This window comes from Cebus imitator, unplaced genomic scaffold (assembly GCF_001604975.1).
Source record: "Cebus imitator isolate Cc_AM_T3 unplaced genomic scaffold, Cebus_imitator-1.0 Scaffold253, whole genome shotgun sequence".
Lineage (NCBI taxonomy): Eukaryota > Metazoa > Chordata > Mammalia > Primates > Cebidae > Cebus > Cebus imitator.
Window position 1 is genome coordinate 635,004 of NW_016107568.1, and position 18,189 is coordinate 653,192.

Genomic DNA, 18,189 nt, shown 5'->3' on the forward strand with positions numbered 1-18,189 from the left:
AAGAGAAACACTATTGCTAAACGTTGCTTTATTGAGAATTATGTAACTGCTTGAATAACAATTGTTTTCTAGAGCACTAAAGTTCAGCGACTTAAGATAATTACAAGCAGTAGGGTATAGTTGCTAATGTACAAAGAGAAAGCACAGAGACAGACCTAGAGGCACACTGCCTGATTTTAAATCTTCAACAAAAACCAACAAGTTGTCAGACTCAGGCAAATGATTTAACCTGCGTTTGTTTGCTTATCTGCAAAACTGGGATAATAGTGATACAGTTTTCTCTTTAAGGTTAAATAACTTATTGCAATATACTTGTACCATATTCTGACACTTAGGAAGTCCCATAGAAGTATTACCTCTTAGCTGCATATTAACTGCCAAAGAGAGATGCCCACTATGACAGTGTCAAATTCTTTGACAAGTAAACAGCTATAGGCAGCATTTTATTGGAAATGGAATAGTACCACTTTAATTAAAAATAATAATACAGAGTATCTTGGCAAAATTTGTTTCCAGGAGGACGTGACATCAAAACGTAGATTCAATAAGCGATTGAACAGCCAATGGCACAGTTCAATTCTCACTCTCGATATAAGAAATCTACGAAAATCAGAAGTGTTTTTTGATATATTACATATATAGACTCCCTGTTTAAGGGAAAGAAGAGAGTATAAAGTAGGTGGTAATGATTATTTAATGGATTCCCTTAGGTGGCAGGATAACTCTTTGCTTGACCAACTCAACAAATCATTTTGAGTGTGGAAGGACCATACTGAGGAGAAAGGAAAACCTAACATCAAATTTCAGCTAAGGTGGTGGTTACTTGAGCTCTAGAAAATAAATTGAATTTACTTCTGGAATAATCTAAATAGGTTGTCACATTGCGTTATGATTAGGATTCAACTTTAGTGATTAATAGGAAAGTCTACATGAATTAAAATATCTGCACATAAAGGATTTTGTCTTTTGTGATAGTTAATACGTCAAATTTTACGCTAGGCTCAAAGTTTTCCCTCTTGCACATTTTTCTGTCTATCTCTATTATTTATTCTTCCTGAAAAATATTAGAACATATTTATTGGAGGTTTATATCAATTAAATCAAGTCATTATCATTGAAGACGTATTGTTGAATATTCCACACAGAACAGCAAAGAGCTTAAATAAATGTATAATATGAATTATCTAATAGTTAACATTAAATTAATAAGCCATAGCCCTATTGAATACAAACATTTAGAAATACACATTCACTAATCAACTAATCAGGACCTTTACTGAAGCAGGGTTTTTAGAAACCAGAGACTTAAGGAGAGATATATAGCAAGTATATTTTTGCTATGAAAAAACAAAACTATTTTCCTCCCAAATACATAATGCCACCTTCAAGTTTCCATTTCTCCTTTAGCTGAGAGCAATTTGGTAGAAGATAATAATCCTAACTCTTCTGGTGTTGCCTGAAAGTCAGCAATAAAAGGACTAGGATCCAATTTTAGGTCATTCTCAGTAGAAACTGGTGTAAGCCACACTGATTTCCTAAAGAAAAGGGAGACAGAAAGCAGATAGTGTTGGCACACTTGGGATCAAGTCATTTTTACCACCGTTTAATACCACGATCATTTTCAGAACAGTCATTCAGGAGTATGGTGTAGAGCTGGCATACTAGACCTTCTAGATCCTTGTGGACACTTGGCATGAGATTTGAGCAGATAGGCTTATAGAAGAACGAATTACAGCTAGTCTCCCCATGATTTCTGCATGAAACACTGAGTAGGAAGATTAATGGTCTTAGATAATTTGTGATGCTTGCATTAGAAGAGTACCAATGTGCCCAGCAAAACAGACTCAGCCAAATGGATCCTAAGACCAGTAAGTAACAGCCCCCCAAAGCTTAACTGACCCACTGTGGTGGTGGCAAAATTCTATATGTCATGTCAATGTGAGTAAGTGAATATGAGAGAGAGAGAGAAAGACAGAGACAGAGACAGAATAAAAATGAGAATACAACAGTAAAATTTGTGTACCCAAAACCTAAACAGACACCTTTGTTGGTCAAATCTTCATATTTTCAAGGAAAGTAGGCTTCAAGCAACATACTAGTTACTATCAAAATAGGAATATCTATTTATCACTGTAACTCTGGTAGCCTACAGAGAGGCAGTAGTTCTGGGGCATTAGGTCAGAACTCTGTGTTGCTCCAAGTATTGGGTAGTTTCTAAAATCAAAAACATATGTATGTATGTGAAAGATAGAGCCAAAGAGATACACAAAAACAGAGACAGACAGAGACAGAGAGAGAGACAGACACAGAGAGGCAGAGACAGGCAGAGACAGACAGACAGAGAGGCAGAGACAGAGAGACAGAGAGGCAGAGACAGAGAGACAGAGACAGGGACAGACAGAGACAGGGACAGAACAGAGATAGGGACAGAACAGAGAGACAGAGTCAGACCAAGAGACAGAGACAGAGAGACAGAGACACAGACTGAGAGACACACAGAGACAGAGAGAGATATACAGAAAGAGACAGACTGAGAAAGACAGAGAATCAAGGGGTAGTTTTTATCTAACGTTTAAATAGAATATCACTAAACCCATCAGACTTATGAAATAAGTTAAAGGGAAGGTTCAAAGTATTAACAGTGTGAATAGAATTAATGTCACTGAACTGTACACTTAAAATGGTATTTTATATTATGTATATTTTACCAAAATTTAAGGAAAAACAATTCTGTCTCCCCCTGAAAAAAAAAAAGTACTATAATCTCATTAAAATACATTGCATATTGGCTCTAAACTCTAAACTCTTATTTTGATGTCAACTATTTCCATGTATTAAACAAGGATAAAATTTTTCCTGTAGTTTTGAGGTAGTTTCCAAGATTCACCACTCAGATTTATAAAACTTTACATAAATATTTCAATGGCATGGTAAAAGTATGTCAGGATACCTTTCCACCTAGTCTCAAAGTTCATGTGGGGCTCTTGGGATTCAATATCTCAGTTCCACAAAATTACAAGCAAAGTACATTTAATGATTAGGCTCATAAGCCCTTCCTTCATGTATTCGCCATTAGTATTAAATGAACTGATTGATTTTCTTACATTTTAAGCCACTTACTCTTACAAGATGAAATTGAACAATAAAATGTATCAGAAAAAAATATTATAAAGGACAAAACATTGAATGATAATATCAATGCTCAATTTTATCACTTACTAAAAGTAACGGAGTATTTAACGACTCTGCTTTGTAGTTGAGTTATTATAAAATAACCTAGTTATACTAGATTGTCTGTTAGGACCATTATATGTCTACATATTTTTATGCTAAAGTAACCATTGCATTCAAAATATTAAAACATTTTAAAGTATTCATTAAAATATTTATATAAATGCTAATTTGGGGTTTACAATTATAGGTGAATCATGTTACGTTTTCTAAAATCCATGCTTCTGGAGAAGCTTCTAATAAACAAAGGTAAAGCTAAAACATTCCAAAGGAATCAGATCTGCTGGACCTACCTAGAGGCAGAACACTCCAAAGAGATTTCCTCAGGGTCACGATGTATATTCCTTGGGATAAAGTACAGCTCCGTTTGAAAAAGGAGCGTTTCCTCAGAAATTACCTAGGGAGAGCACAAAGTTTAAGTGAAAGATATTTGGAGTAACAGAGGAGAAATACACGCACTTAAATAGGATGGAAAAAACATTCACGATCTCAAAAATGGCTACTGTTGTTCTTAGGTGTAAATGAAGATCTGACAACTCACTGGGAAAGAAGAGGAGTGTTATCCCTCACAGTGAATTTAAAATGCCTGGGGGCAAAAAAAATCTTAATTCATTGCAGCAAATTTAAATTGCCACTTATAGACATCTTTATGATTCATTTATGAAAAGGTTTCCGACAGTTCTTTTGAGAAAGGTGATTTGGAAGTCAAATGACAGGGTGGTTTAAATTACATGCTTTGGAGAGTGTTCATCTGGTCTGGCATCTAAACTACCACCACCAAGCTGTGTATCCCTGGGAAAATTGGCAAAGCACCTTCTGAAGCTCCAAATTCCTAATTTCTAGAACAAAGGCAATACCTTATTCAAAAAGGATTGTTACAGTAATTAGTCCCTGGTCCAAAATATTTGCATAGTATGAATATAAATTATTTAAATTTGGGAATCTATGAGAAAATAATATCCTAATACAACATTGCAATTTAGGATTTGTGCCTAGCTGAATAACCAACAAGAGATTTCATTTCCATGAAAATCCATTCCATATATTGACACAAATCCTCATGGAACATGGATAGATTTCAAATGGCCTAACATTGAACATGATACAGCTTCCCAAGATTGGTGACCTTCCACATTAGAAGAATTAAATAAAAATTAAAGCCATCTACTAATATTTAGTAAAATATAATAGTGGCCTAAAGGCAACTTAGAATCAGTTCCCTAGCCAATCTATAAATCTGTGATCTAAGGTCCTGTGCACACAAAATGACCCAATATTCAGTGAGGAATAAATGAGGAATTCTGTTGTCCTCTACCCATAAATTACAATAACGAGGAATAAAGATTATTTTTAAAAAAGATAATTGTAATACTAGGCATAAAAGTCTGACAAAACGTTTAGTATTTTTACAAACAATCACTGTCCTCACCCTTGTCCTGATGCCACAATCATGAACAAGATATATAAACTCATATACATATGTATGTATCCGATTTGCAGGGCAGCCCATTCCCAGATGTAATTCATCTGCAAATATATACAGATTTCTGCTTTCTTCAAGTGGGACAACCGAAACCATCAACCAGTCCAGAGAGCAATTTATTTTCACTGTGGAAAGAACCATATGAAAAGCATCAGAAGTGTGTCTATCTTAAGTGTTCAAAGAATATTCAACTCTGCCCTTTGTGATAAAGAAAAGGTGTTTTTTTTCTCTGGCAAGGGTAACCATGGCTTAAGGTTTTCATATAAACATTATTAACATTGTTTTCCAAAATATCTAACTAATTATGTCCCCAAGTAACTAGATTTCAGTAATTTCTTGGGGGAGGTAGGAGGATCAACATGCAAGGATGAGAAAAAGCATAACTGGCCGGGCGCGGTGGCTCACGCCTGTAATCCCAGCACTTTGGGAGGCTGAGGCGGGCAGATCACGAAGTCAAGAGATCGAGACCATCCTGGCCAACATGGTGAAACCCCGTCTTTACTAAAAATACAAAAAAATTAGCTGGGTGTGGTGGCACATGCCTGTAGTCACAGCTACTCGGGAGGCTGAGGCAGGAGAATTGCTTGGACCTGGGAGGTGGATGTTGCAGTGAGCCGAGGTCGTGCCACTGCACTCCAGCCTGGCTCCTGGTAACTGAGTGAGACTCTGTCTCGAGAAAAAGCATAACCATATAGCTCCTTGCTTTCTCCTAAATAAGTTATATTCCATGGAGGCTGACATATTTAGGACAAAACATAAGGGACAGAAGTAAATTGCAATGTGTTAGAATAAGAGTGATATCATCCCAGTATATTTTTTGGAGAGTGAGAGGTGAAAGGGTGGTTCTTGAACAGAATTCCTGTCTAGAGCAGCCACAACCAGAAACAATCTCAGTCATAAAAGGAAATAGTCTGAAGAGAGAAAACCCTTTATCTGGGATGTTAGTTCCATGCAAGTTTTGTTGTAAAACGCATCTTTATATTTAAATCATCAGTAAGTCAATAATAATCATTATTTGTAATAGATTCCATTTGGAGGAACTGAGTCTTTTCTGCATTAAAAAGTGCATATTTATATTATTAATGAGCAAGTGGCCACAGAGGACTCTACCACCCCCGGAGCCTGGAGGTCCTACCATTAGAGAGAAATCAGCAGCAGCAATGTAAGACAATGCACATTTTAGAAAAGGTGGCGTAGAGAAGGCACGTGTTCTATTTTAGTGATCACAACCTTTAAATCACGTCTCGCCATGTGTTTGAAATACTGTACTCACGTTACCTAGGAAAGATGATCAGGAAGGTCCTTCCGAAAGGAAAATAAATTCCAGCAGCTGAGATTAAAGATGCATGGAAAGGCTAAGTGGACATGGACACACAGGAAACTCATACTCCTGATTTCACTGCATTTTTTTTCACACTATCATTAGAAAGTCAAGGCTTTTTGGTTTTGTTTGTTTTTGAGATAGTTTCGCTCTTTCACCCAGGCTAGAGTGCAGTGGCGTGATCTCAGCTCACTGTAACCTCCGCCTCCCAGGTTCAAGCAATTCTCCTGCCTGAGCCTCCCGAGTAGATAGGATTACAGGCACCTGCCACCATGCCTGGAAAATTTTTGTATTTTTAGTAGAGACAGGTTTCACCATGTTGGCTAGTCTGGTCTCGAACTCCTGACTTCAGGTGATCTACCCGCCTCAGCTTCCCAAAGTGCTGGGATTACAGGTGTGAGTCACCATACCGGCCAGAAAGTCAAGTTTTGGTTTGACATTTTTCTCAAATAGCTGAGAAAAGCCTGAGGAACACACAGATACTTTCACTGCAGCAGAACCTTCCTGTTGCTCAGACTTCATGGAAGATAGTTAGGGCCTGAACTCCTTACCCACCCCAGATAGCCAGAATTCATGGTCACTCTTTCTATGTGCTATTCATTTTAATAATTAACTGTTATGTGGTGAGCTGCACTGATCTAGACATTCTTAAGATTCATCTTAGGTAAAATGGAAAAATATCAGACGTTATATGTGGTCTTTGCTCCCCTAGGGATTACAGGGCAAATGGATAAGAAATTGACATATCAGTTTCAAAGAAAGACCCCATTTCAAGTAAAAAAAAAAAAAAAGAAGTAAAAAAAAAAAAAAAAAAAAAAAAAAAAAAAAAAAAAAAAAAAAAAAAAAAAAAAAGAACACAAAAAGTAATATTGAAATGCTACTTTACAGTAGATGACATTTAGTCAGGCCTTGGAGCTGGCAAGCATTTAGATTCCAGGCAAAACAGAAAAGATACATTGAAATCAACTTGTGGACAGCAACAAGCTGACTTAGCCTTATCCTATTAGCTTTGCAGAACTGTTGATGAGTTTAACATGAGTGAAGGTCAGAGAAATCTTTTTAAGAGAACAAAAGAGCAATAATATCATCATCAAGCAAAACATAAAGAGCCTGGAAGCAAGAGGATCAGTTAAGATCAAACCAAATATCTTACGATACAATCAAGCAATAGTAATTGGCAGTGGGTTTGAAAAGTTAGACTGAAACAGAGCCAAGGACTATTCCCGAAGAACCTCTGTAAATGAGCCTCGAGACAGAGAAAAGACCAAAAGAGAGAGAGAGAAAGAAAAGCGTGAGAACTGGGACATTTAGGCAGAAAGAGAAAATGTATCCTCGTATATTGACACAAGTCTACTTGGTCTGAAAGCATTTCATCTTCTAGCCAGTTAGAATAAGATCCGATTTCTGCAGGGAGTAGAACACTTGCATGGAAAGCGATCATTATGAATAACTCCTTCAAGGAAACATTGTCTAAAATGGGTTATTTACCATGTAAGTTCTCAGCACCACGCCAAATCAAGACAGCAAGGAGCATCAACGCTTCTAAAGCCATGGAGACCTTCATCTGGGCAGACCTCCAGCACAGGACTACTTAGGAAACAAGAAGTGACGACTGGTTTAAGTGATTTTTATATGGCATCCCATACTCAGCTGCCTTTGTTTTCCTCCTTATTTGGGTAGTTCACAGGATGCACTTATCACAGTCTCAACTACCTAAGTCTGAGACTCTCTTGATATGCAAACACCGAAGCTCAAAGAGACATATCAAGAAAAAAGTGTTATTTGATAATAGTCTACACAAGCCTGTTACAAACATCAGGAGGATGGCATGGCACACAATGCTTCCAATAAATACTAAATTACAAGAAACTCTTTTTACTAGCTAACATTCAGGTGTAAGTTTCCATCTAATATGAGAACAGCCTAGATCTCATATACTTGAAATCAAAAGACTATTATTTTTTCATCTCTATGGGTTTGGCTGGAAGAAGCAAAGCAGAAATGGTAAAGTGACTTAACCAGGAACATAAATCCCTAGGAGGAGACAGGCACCCAAAGGAAAGTGAAGTCTATTGGTGTTAGGAAAGTTGACAAATCTGTGTTGATTCTTTCTAAACTAATGTTTCAATAACTTTAGATATTTCAAACCTTATGAGACAAGAGAATATTTTATATGCATATATATATACACACATAACTTTATAGGTATAATAACTTTACATGTATAATTCATTTCAATACTTAAGTAGAATAAAAGTTCCAGCCAATTTATTGTATATATTTTTTTTCTTGAGACGGAGTCACACTCTGTCACCCAGGCTGCAGTACAGTGGCACAATCTCAGCTCACTGCAACCTCCACCTCCCGGTTCAAGCAATTCTCCTGACTCAGCCTCCTGGGTAGCTGGAATTACAGCCACCCATCACCACACCTGGCTAATTCTTGTATTTTTAGTAGACATGAGGTTTCACCATATTGGTCAGGCTGGTCTCGAACTCCTGACCTGTGGTGATCCACCCTCCTCGGCCTTCCAAAGTGCTGAGATCACAGGCATGAACCACTACACCCAGTCTACTGTATTTTTAAAAAATGTTAGTCACAGTCTGAATGTGACTGTGTGGTTTTAAGGTTACTTGAAAATCAAAGGCTAACAGTAAATAAAATTCAGAGTCTGAATTAAATGCCTATTATTTTTAGTCATATCTGAATTATATTTTTAATGTTACAATCTGCTGTCAAATTACTGCATGCACAGAGCCCCACTGTGTGTTTAAGAAGGGCTTCTATATCTGACATTCTCTTGGGGACAATGAGATCTCCAAAGCTGTGACCCACACAGTGCTCTGCATCAGGAAAGCCTGGAGAACCCAGTCAACATCCACCAGTGGGGAAAGAGCATTAGAGAAAGAGAAGGGTAAGTCTACATGTTATTTTTGTCTTTCATTTTTTTAAATATTTTTGTAATATTATGAACATTTTCAGGAGTTAAAATGTATTAACTTCATATGTAGCTTTTAAATCTTGCCTATGTAAGCTTCTAATATTGTTCCAAAAGGAATCACTGGCCAGTTTCTCGTATTTTTGTAAGTTTTAGAAAGTTAGTTAAAAAAGCTAAGGCTCATGTTCACACTCTGTAAAAAGGAGATGTATATTGTCTCTAAATTTATTGTGAATAAGACATAACAAATGTAAACAGCCTAGCTCCAGTTAATAGTATATAAAATATATGTATAATATATGACTCTTTATCTTGAAGCACAGTTAGTAAATGGATTTTATGCAGTGTTCCAAGGATTACTCAAAGCCACAGAATTAACAAAGTTTATTTTCCAGAAATTCCAATTTCAATACAGAATTTTCCGGTGAAAGAGTAATGGAATTTAAATATAACTTTAATGTAAAATAGAGATAAAGCAGAGATAAAACAAATATGTTAAAACAATTTATAACTTAGGGAAATGTTGCAACTACAGTACAAAAAAACTCTTTATTTTTCCTGGCCCTTTTGAAAGTAAGTTGCTGTTAAGATGTTTCCTTGACCCTAAATATTTTGAATTATATATCCAACAAATAAGGACATTCTTCTACTACAGTGACTCTCAGTAATCAGACCTTAGATGATGGAGGGGTCCATGGGATCAAATCTATTTTCACAATAACACTAACACATTATCTTTTGCACAAGGTTGACATTTGCACAGGTGTGCAAAAACAGTGGTGGGAAACGCTGCTGCCTCTTGAGCACCAATCAAGGTAATGGCACAAAATGTGTTAATGTGTTAGTTATCATTGTATTCTTCACTGCCATACACTCACAGTAAAGGGGAAAAGACAGTTTCACTTAAGTCTTGAAGCAGTAAAAATAATTTGTTTTATTAAATGCCTTCAATGCATGCCTTTTTAGTATTTAGGATGATAAAATAGAAAGCATGTCTAATACACTCCTACATATCAAAGTATGCAGAGTCTCTCAAGGAAAATCTGTGCAGTTGTTGGAGGTGTGAGCTAAACTAGCCACTTGTTCCATAAACACAATCTTTATTTAAAGAATGACTCTCAGACAAACAATGATTATTTGCCCGTGGGTATTTGACATTTTTTGCAGTTGAATGACGTAAGCTTGTCACTTCAAAGAAAACAACTAACAATTATACCCAGTAATAAAATTCAAGCTTAAAGGAAAAATTAGAATTTTGAAAAAGTTGTATTCTCTACTATGAACTTGGCAACTCAGTGGTGATAGGCTAACTATGATTTCTTGTATTGCATAATAAAATGTCATCACTTAAAACATCTACATAACTCTAAACTAAAATTTTCCAAATTATATGCACATGATGTTACAGAAATATTCATGGGCAGAGTGCAAGAGGAACCAGTGGACTTTAATGTAGATAAGTATGAACAGTTTATTGATACATTTTCAGATCCATGTTGCAACAAACCTCAAAGATACTGCCCCTCAGCAAGTTTTGGTGTTGTATCAAAAAAAATAGCCACAGCTATCTGAAAAGCCCTTTACAATAGTCTTCTTTTTTCCAACTACATATCTGTGTGAGGCAGAATTTTCTTTATATACATTAACCAAAGTGACATATTACAAAGACTGAATGCAGAAGCAGGTATGAGAATCCAGCTGTCTTCTATTTAGCCAGACAAGAGACTTGCAAAAATGTGAATATAAAACAACGTCACTCTTTTTTTGGAAAACAGTAATTTTTCCCTAAATGTTCACTATTTTACGTTAACACCTGTTGGGTTTATTAGTTATTTTTAATTACTTAATATTTTAACTCAGTTTTAGTTTCTAATTTGGTAATTTGGATGGATAAAAGCCATATAAATACAAGCTCTTTGTAATTCAGTATTTTTAGTAGTCTAAAGCAGTCCTGACATCAAAAATTCTGAGCAGCATATATACCCAGAAGAAAGAAAATCAGTATATTGAAGAGATATCTACACTCCTATGTTTGTTGCAGAATTGTTAACAATAGCTAAGATTTGTGAGCAACCTAAGTGTCCATCAACAGATGAATGGATAAGGAGAATGTGGTATATATACACAATGGAGTATTATTCAGCCATAAAAAGTCATGAGATCCTGTCATTTGCAACAACACGGATGGAACTAGAGGCCATTATGTTAAGTGAAATAAGCCAGGCATAGAAAGACAAACATCACATGTTCTCACTTATTTGTGGGATCTAAAAATCAAAACAATTGAACTCATGGACATAGAGAATAGAAGGATGGTTACCAGAGGCTGGGAAGGGTAGTGGGGCATTAGGGGAGAAGGGGATGGTTAATGAATACAAAAAAAGTAGAAAGAATGAATAAGACTTACTATTTGATAGCACAACAGGGTGACTATGGTCAGTAATAATTTAATTGTACATTTTAAAGAGTGTAATCAGATTCTTCATAATGTAAAGGATACATGCTTGAGGAGATGGATATCCCAATCTCCATGGTGTGACTATTAATGTACTACGTGCCTATATCAAAATATCTCAGGTACCCCATAAATATATACACCTACTATGTACCGGCAAAAATTAAAAATTAAAAAATAGTTTAAAAGTCTGAGCAGCCAGCATTATCACATTGTGGCTACAAAGTTCTTTAACAGGTATAAAGTTACAGTTTTACAAGATGAAGAGTTCTGTTCACAATGTACAGATGAAGAATTCTGTTATACAACAATGTAAATGTACTAAGCACTACTGAACTGTACACTTAAAAACGGTTAAGATGGTAAATTTTAAGTTATATAGATCTTATTAAAATAAAATTAAAACTGTGATATTACACATCTAAATATGAAAGGCAAAACTAAATTTTTAAGAGAAATACGTACGACAGAATATCTTGGTGACATTCTGACAGGGAAGGCTAAGGTGGAGGTTTGGAGTGGCAAAGAAATTTAGGCACGTCCATGTTATACATATTTTGGTTAAGCAGTTTTTTAACCAGTCACTTGAATATGCTGCACAGGAAAATGAATAACTGAGTCTACCTTTCAGGGGTGAAGTCCAGAACAGAGATGTAACTTGAAGCCATAAGCATAGTGTTGTTAATTAAAACAATGAGACTGAATAAACTCTCCAAGGGAGTGGATATATATAGATGGGGTGAGCAGTTCAATGTCCTATCCCTAGGAACCCCAATAAACAGGAAAATAAGAGAAATTTCAACCACGGAGGAGCTCCTAAAGGCAAATAATGATCACCGAGAAAGGATGCTATTGCAGAAGCCAGATTTTTTTTAAAATTGGCTGGAAGAATTAACATATCAATAATATACCCAGAGATACATCATACTAACTGAGAATAATTATTTCCATTAAAACTAGGCACAAAACAAGGCCTACATCTTTGCTATTGCAGAAAAACAAAAAACTTACTGTACTCCAACAAGAGATGAAAAACTTATATATTTGAAATAGTTACTTTTGGTTTATTTTGAGACAGGATATCACTCTGTCACCGAGGCTGGAGTGCAATGGCACGATCACAGCTCACCACAGTCTCAACCTCCTGGGCTCAGGTGATCCTCCCATCTCAGCCTCCTGAGTAGCTGGGAGTACAAGCACCCACCACCATACCTGGATAATTTTTGTAGAGATGGGGTTTTGCCATGTTTCCCAGGCTGGTCTCAAACACCGGGGCTCAAGCAATCCATCCGCCTCTGCATGCCAAAGTGCTAGGATTACAGTGTGACCTACTGTGCCTGGCCTGAAAGTTAATATTGTTACTACTTTCAGCTGATATAATCAACTTATTTTAAAAAAATCAACTAACAAATTATTAAACTGATTAAAAATTCAACAAACGATGGATATTACTACTCAAAAAAACACTTAAAGCAGTCATATGTGCTAATTTGGATTCATTGATCAAATTCAAAAAAAATAAGAATAAAAGAATCCCATTAGCAATTGTTTCCGAACTTACATGTAGAGGACCTTATATTGGCAGTTGGTTGGCCCTATTCATTGTGTTCTAGAATTTTTGGAGATACCTGATTACTAAGTTCTGAAGAGAAAAGTCCATGTGCTTTCTTTCAATATATTAGTTGCACTGTCTGTTTGCGTAACGTTTGAGGCAACTCAAACTGCACCACCACTGTGACCTTATCCAAATATAAAACAACTTTTCTATAACACACATGCAGAATAAAGCAAGTGTATAAGGAAAATTTAAAGTTATACACAGTTTGTTCAAAATATTCTTGGCAGAGAGCACATGTGTAATTATTTGTATTACACCAAACATATCTTAGCATAATGAACTCATATGTGGAAATATTTGATTCGATTTATCAAAATTAAACCACAAATATTGTAGCAGTTTTCTCTGTAGCTATCTAGGTTACACTGTATATGCTAGAACATTACTTAAATGCCTGCGTTAGGATTATTCGGGTGCCCGCAGGTGTAGCAGCCATCGCTGATCACACCCATCTGACCCATCTACCTGTGCCCCACTTCATCCCATTCTCTTATTAGGGCACCCCTGGAATTGACTTTCAGTTTGCTTTTGTCCTATATTTTGTCACAACCATTAAGAAGAACAAAACCTGCTAACTCCCCTAACCACATTAACTTTGAGCCCACTCTTTTTTGACGTTGAAGAACACAAGATAGAAAGAGAGAAAACCAGCAAAACTGCTAAGACTTAAAAGATGCTATATTTTTAAGCCTGTACAAATATTAAGTGTTGACTCCCAAAGAAACCTTTCTTATCTAAGTAGCACCACAAGTCACCCACTAATAGCCCCAAATCGCAGGAGACATGCTTGATTCCAGTGTGTTTCTCACACTCAATGTCGAAACCATTTGTATGTTTTAATATCCTGCAAAATATATCCTCAATGTACCACTTCTCTTGACCCTTGACCCTAACCTTTTAATTCAAAAACAGTTTTCACCAGCTTTCTGACCGGTCAGCCTGTTACTGCTATGCCTCCAGGAAATTAGTAAGATTCTTTAAGGCAGAGATACTGTTTCTTCATTTTCATGGCTGCATAAATCCTTACCAAAAATAAGACAGATTATTATCTTTCTTATCTCCCTTTGATACACTGTATACTCCTGAAATCATTATGATTGAAATTAGTGAATACTTACACTAAACGTTAATTTTAAAAACAAGATTTTTCAAAGCATCAGACATTTAATGTCAAAAATTAAGGTCTAAAACCAAAACCATCTGGATCAAAACCTCATGCTGACATATAGAGATTTTGGTCAATTGAATTCACCATTGAGACTTTTTAGGTTGAGTTAATGAGTACAGTACCTGCCTCATTACTGCAGTGACTGTTAAATAAATACATGTATCCTAGTGCACTGGGGGCAACAGATGGCTATTTTTTAATTTTTGGTTCAGGGGTACCTGTGCAGGTGTGTTATATATGTAAATTGTGCATCATAGGGCTTGGTGTACAGATCTTTGCCACCCTCCATGCAATGGAAATCCTCATCTGGGATTTATAGCTGGATCTCCCTGCTCGACATTTTGCCAGTCAATTCAGGAGCCTCAAAAGGAAGAGCAAGTGACCTTATTCACTAAGAAAATCGCCAGCAAAGGACTGATGGTGGGAAGGGTGGTGTGATCATGTAGTTGTGGCCCTGTATTGTTACAACACTTTCAAAATTAGGCCAAAGAACAATTGGAATCTTATTTTCTTCTAGACTTGCTTTATCAAGGTAATAGGAAAGAAATGTACAATGCCAAAATAAGTTTACAATATTTCCTCATGAGACATTACCGGGAAACAGAAAAGAAAAAAGCAGTATAGAAAGTCAAAGATGAAGGACTGATGGAAAAATCCTCCTTATAAAAGGGGATGAAGATTTCAATATATTTCACTAAGACATAGTTACTAAGCATAATGGATAAAATTAAAGTGAGCAACTAAATCATAAAAATGCTGAATGTTCATTCAGAAAAGTACACACCGGATATGGGCAAGCTTTATTACATATGAACTTGATTTCACAGAGTTAGAATGGCCATTTCACTTAAAATTAACTCACTAAAAAGTGTAAATATCATGGTATAGATATGTTATCCAAAACTCCAATAGGCAGTGAAACTGGTAACAGATATTGCTACTCATCTTTGGACAGATACAACAGCAGTATTGATGAAACTGGTTCTCAGACAAACATGTACCACTTGCTCCCATACTTCAGGGAGGAGAGGGTGTTATAACACAGGCATTATTGATGCAGTGACTCATGGGTAGTTGCTCCTGTAGCCTGTTGGTGAGGGGCAGGAGCAGTTAAGAGCTGCTTAAATATAACTCTTACCTAAAAAAAAAAAAAACATGTTCAGATAAACTCATGCATGCTCAGTTAGAAGTAATGTGAAAAAAGGGTGGGCGTAGTTGCTCACACCTGTAATCCCAGCACTTTGGGAGGCCAAGGCGGGCAGATCATCTGAGGTCAGGAGTTCAAGACCAGCCTGGCCAATATGGTGAAACCCCATCTCTACTAAAAATACAAAAATTAGCCAGTCGTGGTAGCAAGCACCTGTAGTCCCAGCTACTCAGGAGGCTGAGGCAGGAGAATCACTTGAATCAGGGAGGCAGAATTTGCAGTGAGCCAAGATCATGCCACTGCACTCCAGCCTGGCAACGGAGCAAGACTCAGTCTCAAAAAAAAAAAAAAAAATCAAATTTCTAACCTAAAATGTAATCAATGGTATTACCCAACTATATCAAATATAATCATTAGATATTATGTTATTAGAAGTGATTAGCATCTACATACTGACTAGATCACTGCCTTTCTGAGACTATCAAGTAATTATGCCATATATTTCAACTTTAAATGGTTTTCAGATCTCTAGAACAAAGCATATTTCTTTATGAAATGTCAACTTCAAGGCTAATTGTTAATATGCACAAGTTTTCTGGCATTCTTTTAAAATAAGCTCAGTAGAAAAACCCTTTCTAAGAAAGGTATTTTCTACAGGTATTAATTTCAGGAAAACTGTTAATTAGATGTAGCAAATTCCTCTAAATTTAAGCCTAGTTTACCTATCTGCCTACTTATATGTATATGGACATCTTTTTATGCAGATATTGGTATAAAATAAGAGATCTGGTATGAGCCTTCCATGACAACTATTTCATTTTGTCACAAACGATATTGAAAATGAGCAATTCAGTATCTGAGAGGATAGGTAAGGACCAGTATGGACCCTATTCATGTTGATGTGCAGCAAGAAAACTAACTTTATCTAAGTACAGACCAGGATACCTAATTCTACAGGGTTCATCTGGAAACCACAGCAATTTCATCATGCAGCATTCAAATAGGAATTCACATTATTTTCTTCATTGAAGTTATATTTAATAAATTATAGTTAACTATAAAATAAACAACCCTTATATTCTTACCTTATTAATACCCTTAAAATTAGGTTCCCATGTTTTACTTTGTTCGGGAGCTGGTGGCTCTTGTTCTTTTGTTTTTTGAGGGATATTTTTCAAGGTGTTGGCATCAAACGCATTTATTCCAAATTGTATCACAGATGGGAATTTAAGCCTAAACACAGAGCAAGCAAAAGAAAAGCACAGGATTAATAGCTATACAGATCTTTCTGTGGGAAAAATGTTAGTTATAAGTGATAACCCAAAATAACTGACTTTTTGGGGAAAGGCAAATTAGCTCAGTCAATCTAAATAAAGAATTTGTAACAGAATCTTGAATAGGATGTTACTTATTGATCCAGAATTGATCCTAGACTTGACTTTGAGGCTCTGGAGTCAATAAAAGTTTTGAAAAGCAAACTGATTGTTAGATGGGATAAACCTTCTATCTATGGCTAAATGGACTATGACTCAACCAAGCCAGCCACACACACATCCCAAGATTATAAATTGAAAGCACAGACATGTATGTATGCAAAAAGATCCTACCACCAAAACCTTAGGCAGGAAATACAGACATAGAGACACCCCATTTCAAGGTTAAAAAGCATCTAGATTCCACCACCTTTAATTACCATCTCAACCCTTCCCCATCCTATCTTAGGAGTTGCAGGGTTTGTTCCCACTGCTGGTCTTTCCTTACCTGCATGTAAGAAAAACGAATGTGGTTCACTTGTCTCCCAAAGCCAGCATGTGATCAGTACCAGAATGATTCAGATTCAGAGTGCATGTGTAAAAGGAGGCTAAAATCTCATTCAAATTTTCAATATTTCTTGTTGAATTGAGAAAGGCTAATATGTCTTAGCATATTTGATCTGGGAGAAAAATAGACTGCAGATAGATAAGGCATAATAGCCTTTACTTCTATCATCTACTATTGAAACAATTTTTTGAGAGCTTAGTGGATGCCTAGATAGAGAGTAGTTGGGATTGAACTATATTGCCAAGATCCTCCTTAAGACAGCCAGCACCAAGTGAAAAATTCAAGGATCAAATCTGATGTTCATGATAGACCCATTCAGAAAGTCATTAAGCGAGGAAGACCAGCATTTGGACTCACCATGGAGAAAGCATCTATGCTCAGTGTTGGCCAAAAGACCCCTACAACCATTTCAGTAAAGAGACATTTTCTCTTTTCATGTCTTAATACAATTACCCTATCCCAGCAAACCCAGGAAAGGTATGGGAAGAGAATAGATTTTAAAACCACAACAGGATCACATTTAAGAATCTACTCCAGTACCTCAAACCCCAGCATCGTTGGAACTGGAAAGAAGGGAAGGAAGAAACATAAGTTAAGTATGAAATTCTAGCATTAAGTTGTACTCCACTAGGGCTTCACAAGTCTAATAACCAGAAAATGACCTTCAAGATGCTGTCAAGCATTGAGGAAAATTTTACGTTGCATAAAAGCAGTGACTACACACTGGGTGCAGTGGCTCACGCCTGTAATCCCAGCACTTTGGGATGCCAAAATGGGCAGATCACCTGAGGTCAGGATTTCAAGACCAGCCTGGCCAACATGGTGAAACCTCATCTCTAAACATATGAAAATTAGTCAGGTGTGGTGGTGCACACCTGTAATCCCAGCTACTCTGGAGGCTGAGGCAGGAGAATCGCTTGAACCCAGGAGACAGAGGTTGCAGTGAGCTGAGATAGTGCTACTGCACTCCAGCCTGGGTGACAGAGGGAGATTCTGTCAAAACAAAA

At 36.5% G+C, this 18,189-nt stretch overlaps 1 protein-coding gene across 2 annotated transcripts in view; it reads right to left on the bottom strand.

Annotated features, from left to right (window-relative positions):
- Positions 1-13: 13 nt before the first annotated feature.
- Positions 14-18,189, bottom strand: part of OOSP2 (oocyte secreted protein 2) — a 36,661-nt gene continuing 18,485 nt past the window's right edge. Inside the window, exons 2-5 of one of the 2 annotated variants that reach the window (XR_005195531.1) lie at positions 16,447-16,594; positions 4,661-4,839; positions 3,525-3,628; positions 14-1,535 (exon numbers count right to left, since the gene is read on the bottom strand). Coding sequence is in view for 1 of the 2 variants with exons in the window: in XM_017498876.2 (XP_017354365.2) it covers positions 1,385-1,535; positions 3,525-3,628; positions 4,661-4,855 (450 nt within the window). In the remaining variant the exon portion in view is untranslated. Of the gene's footprint in view, positions 1,536-3,524; positions 3,629-4,660; positions 4,925-16,446; positions 16,595-18,189 lie in introns of those variants that run through there. The other variant, XM_017498876.2, reaches the window with a different exon arrangement.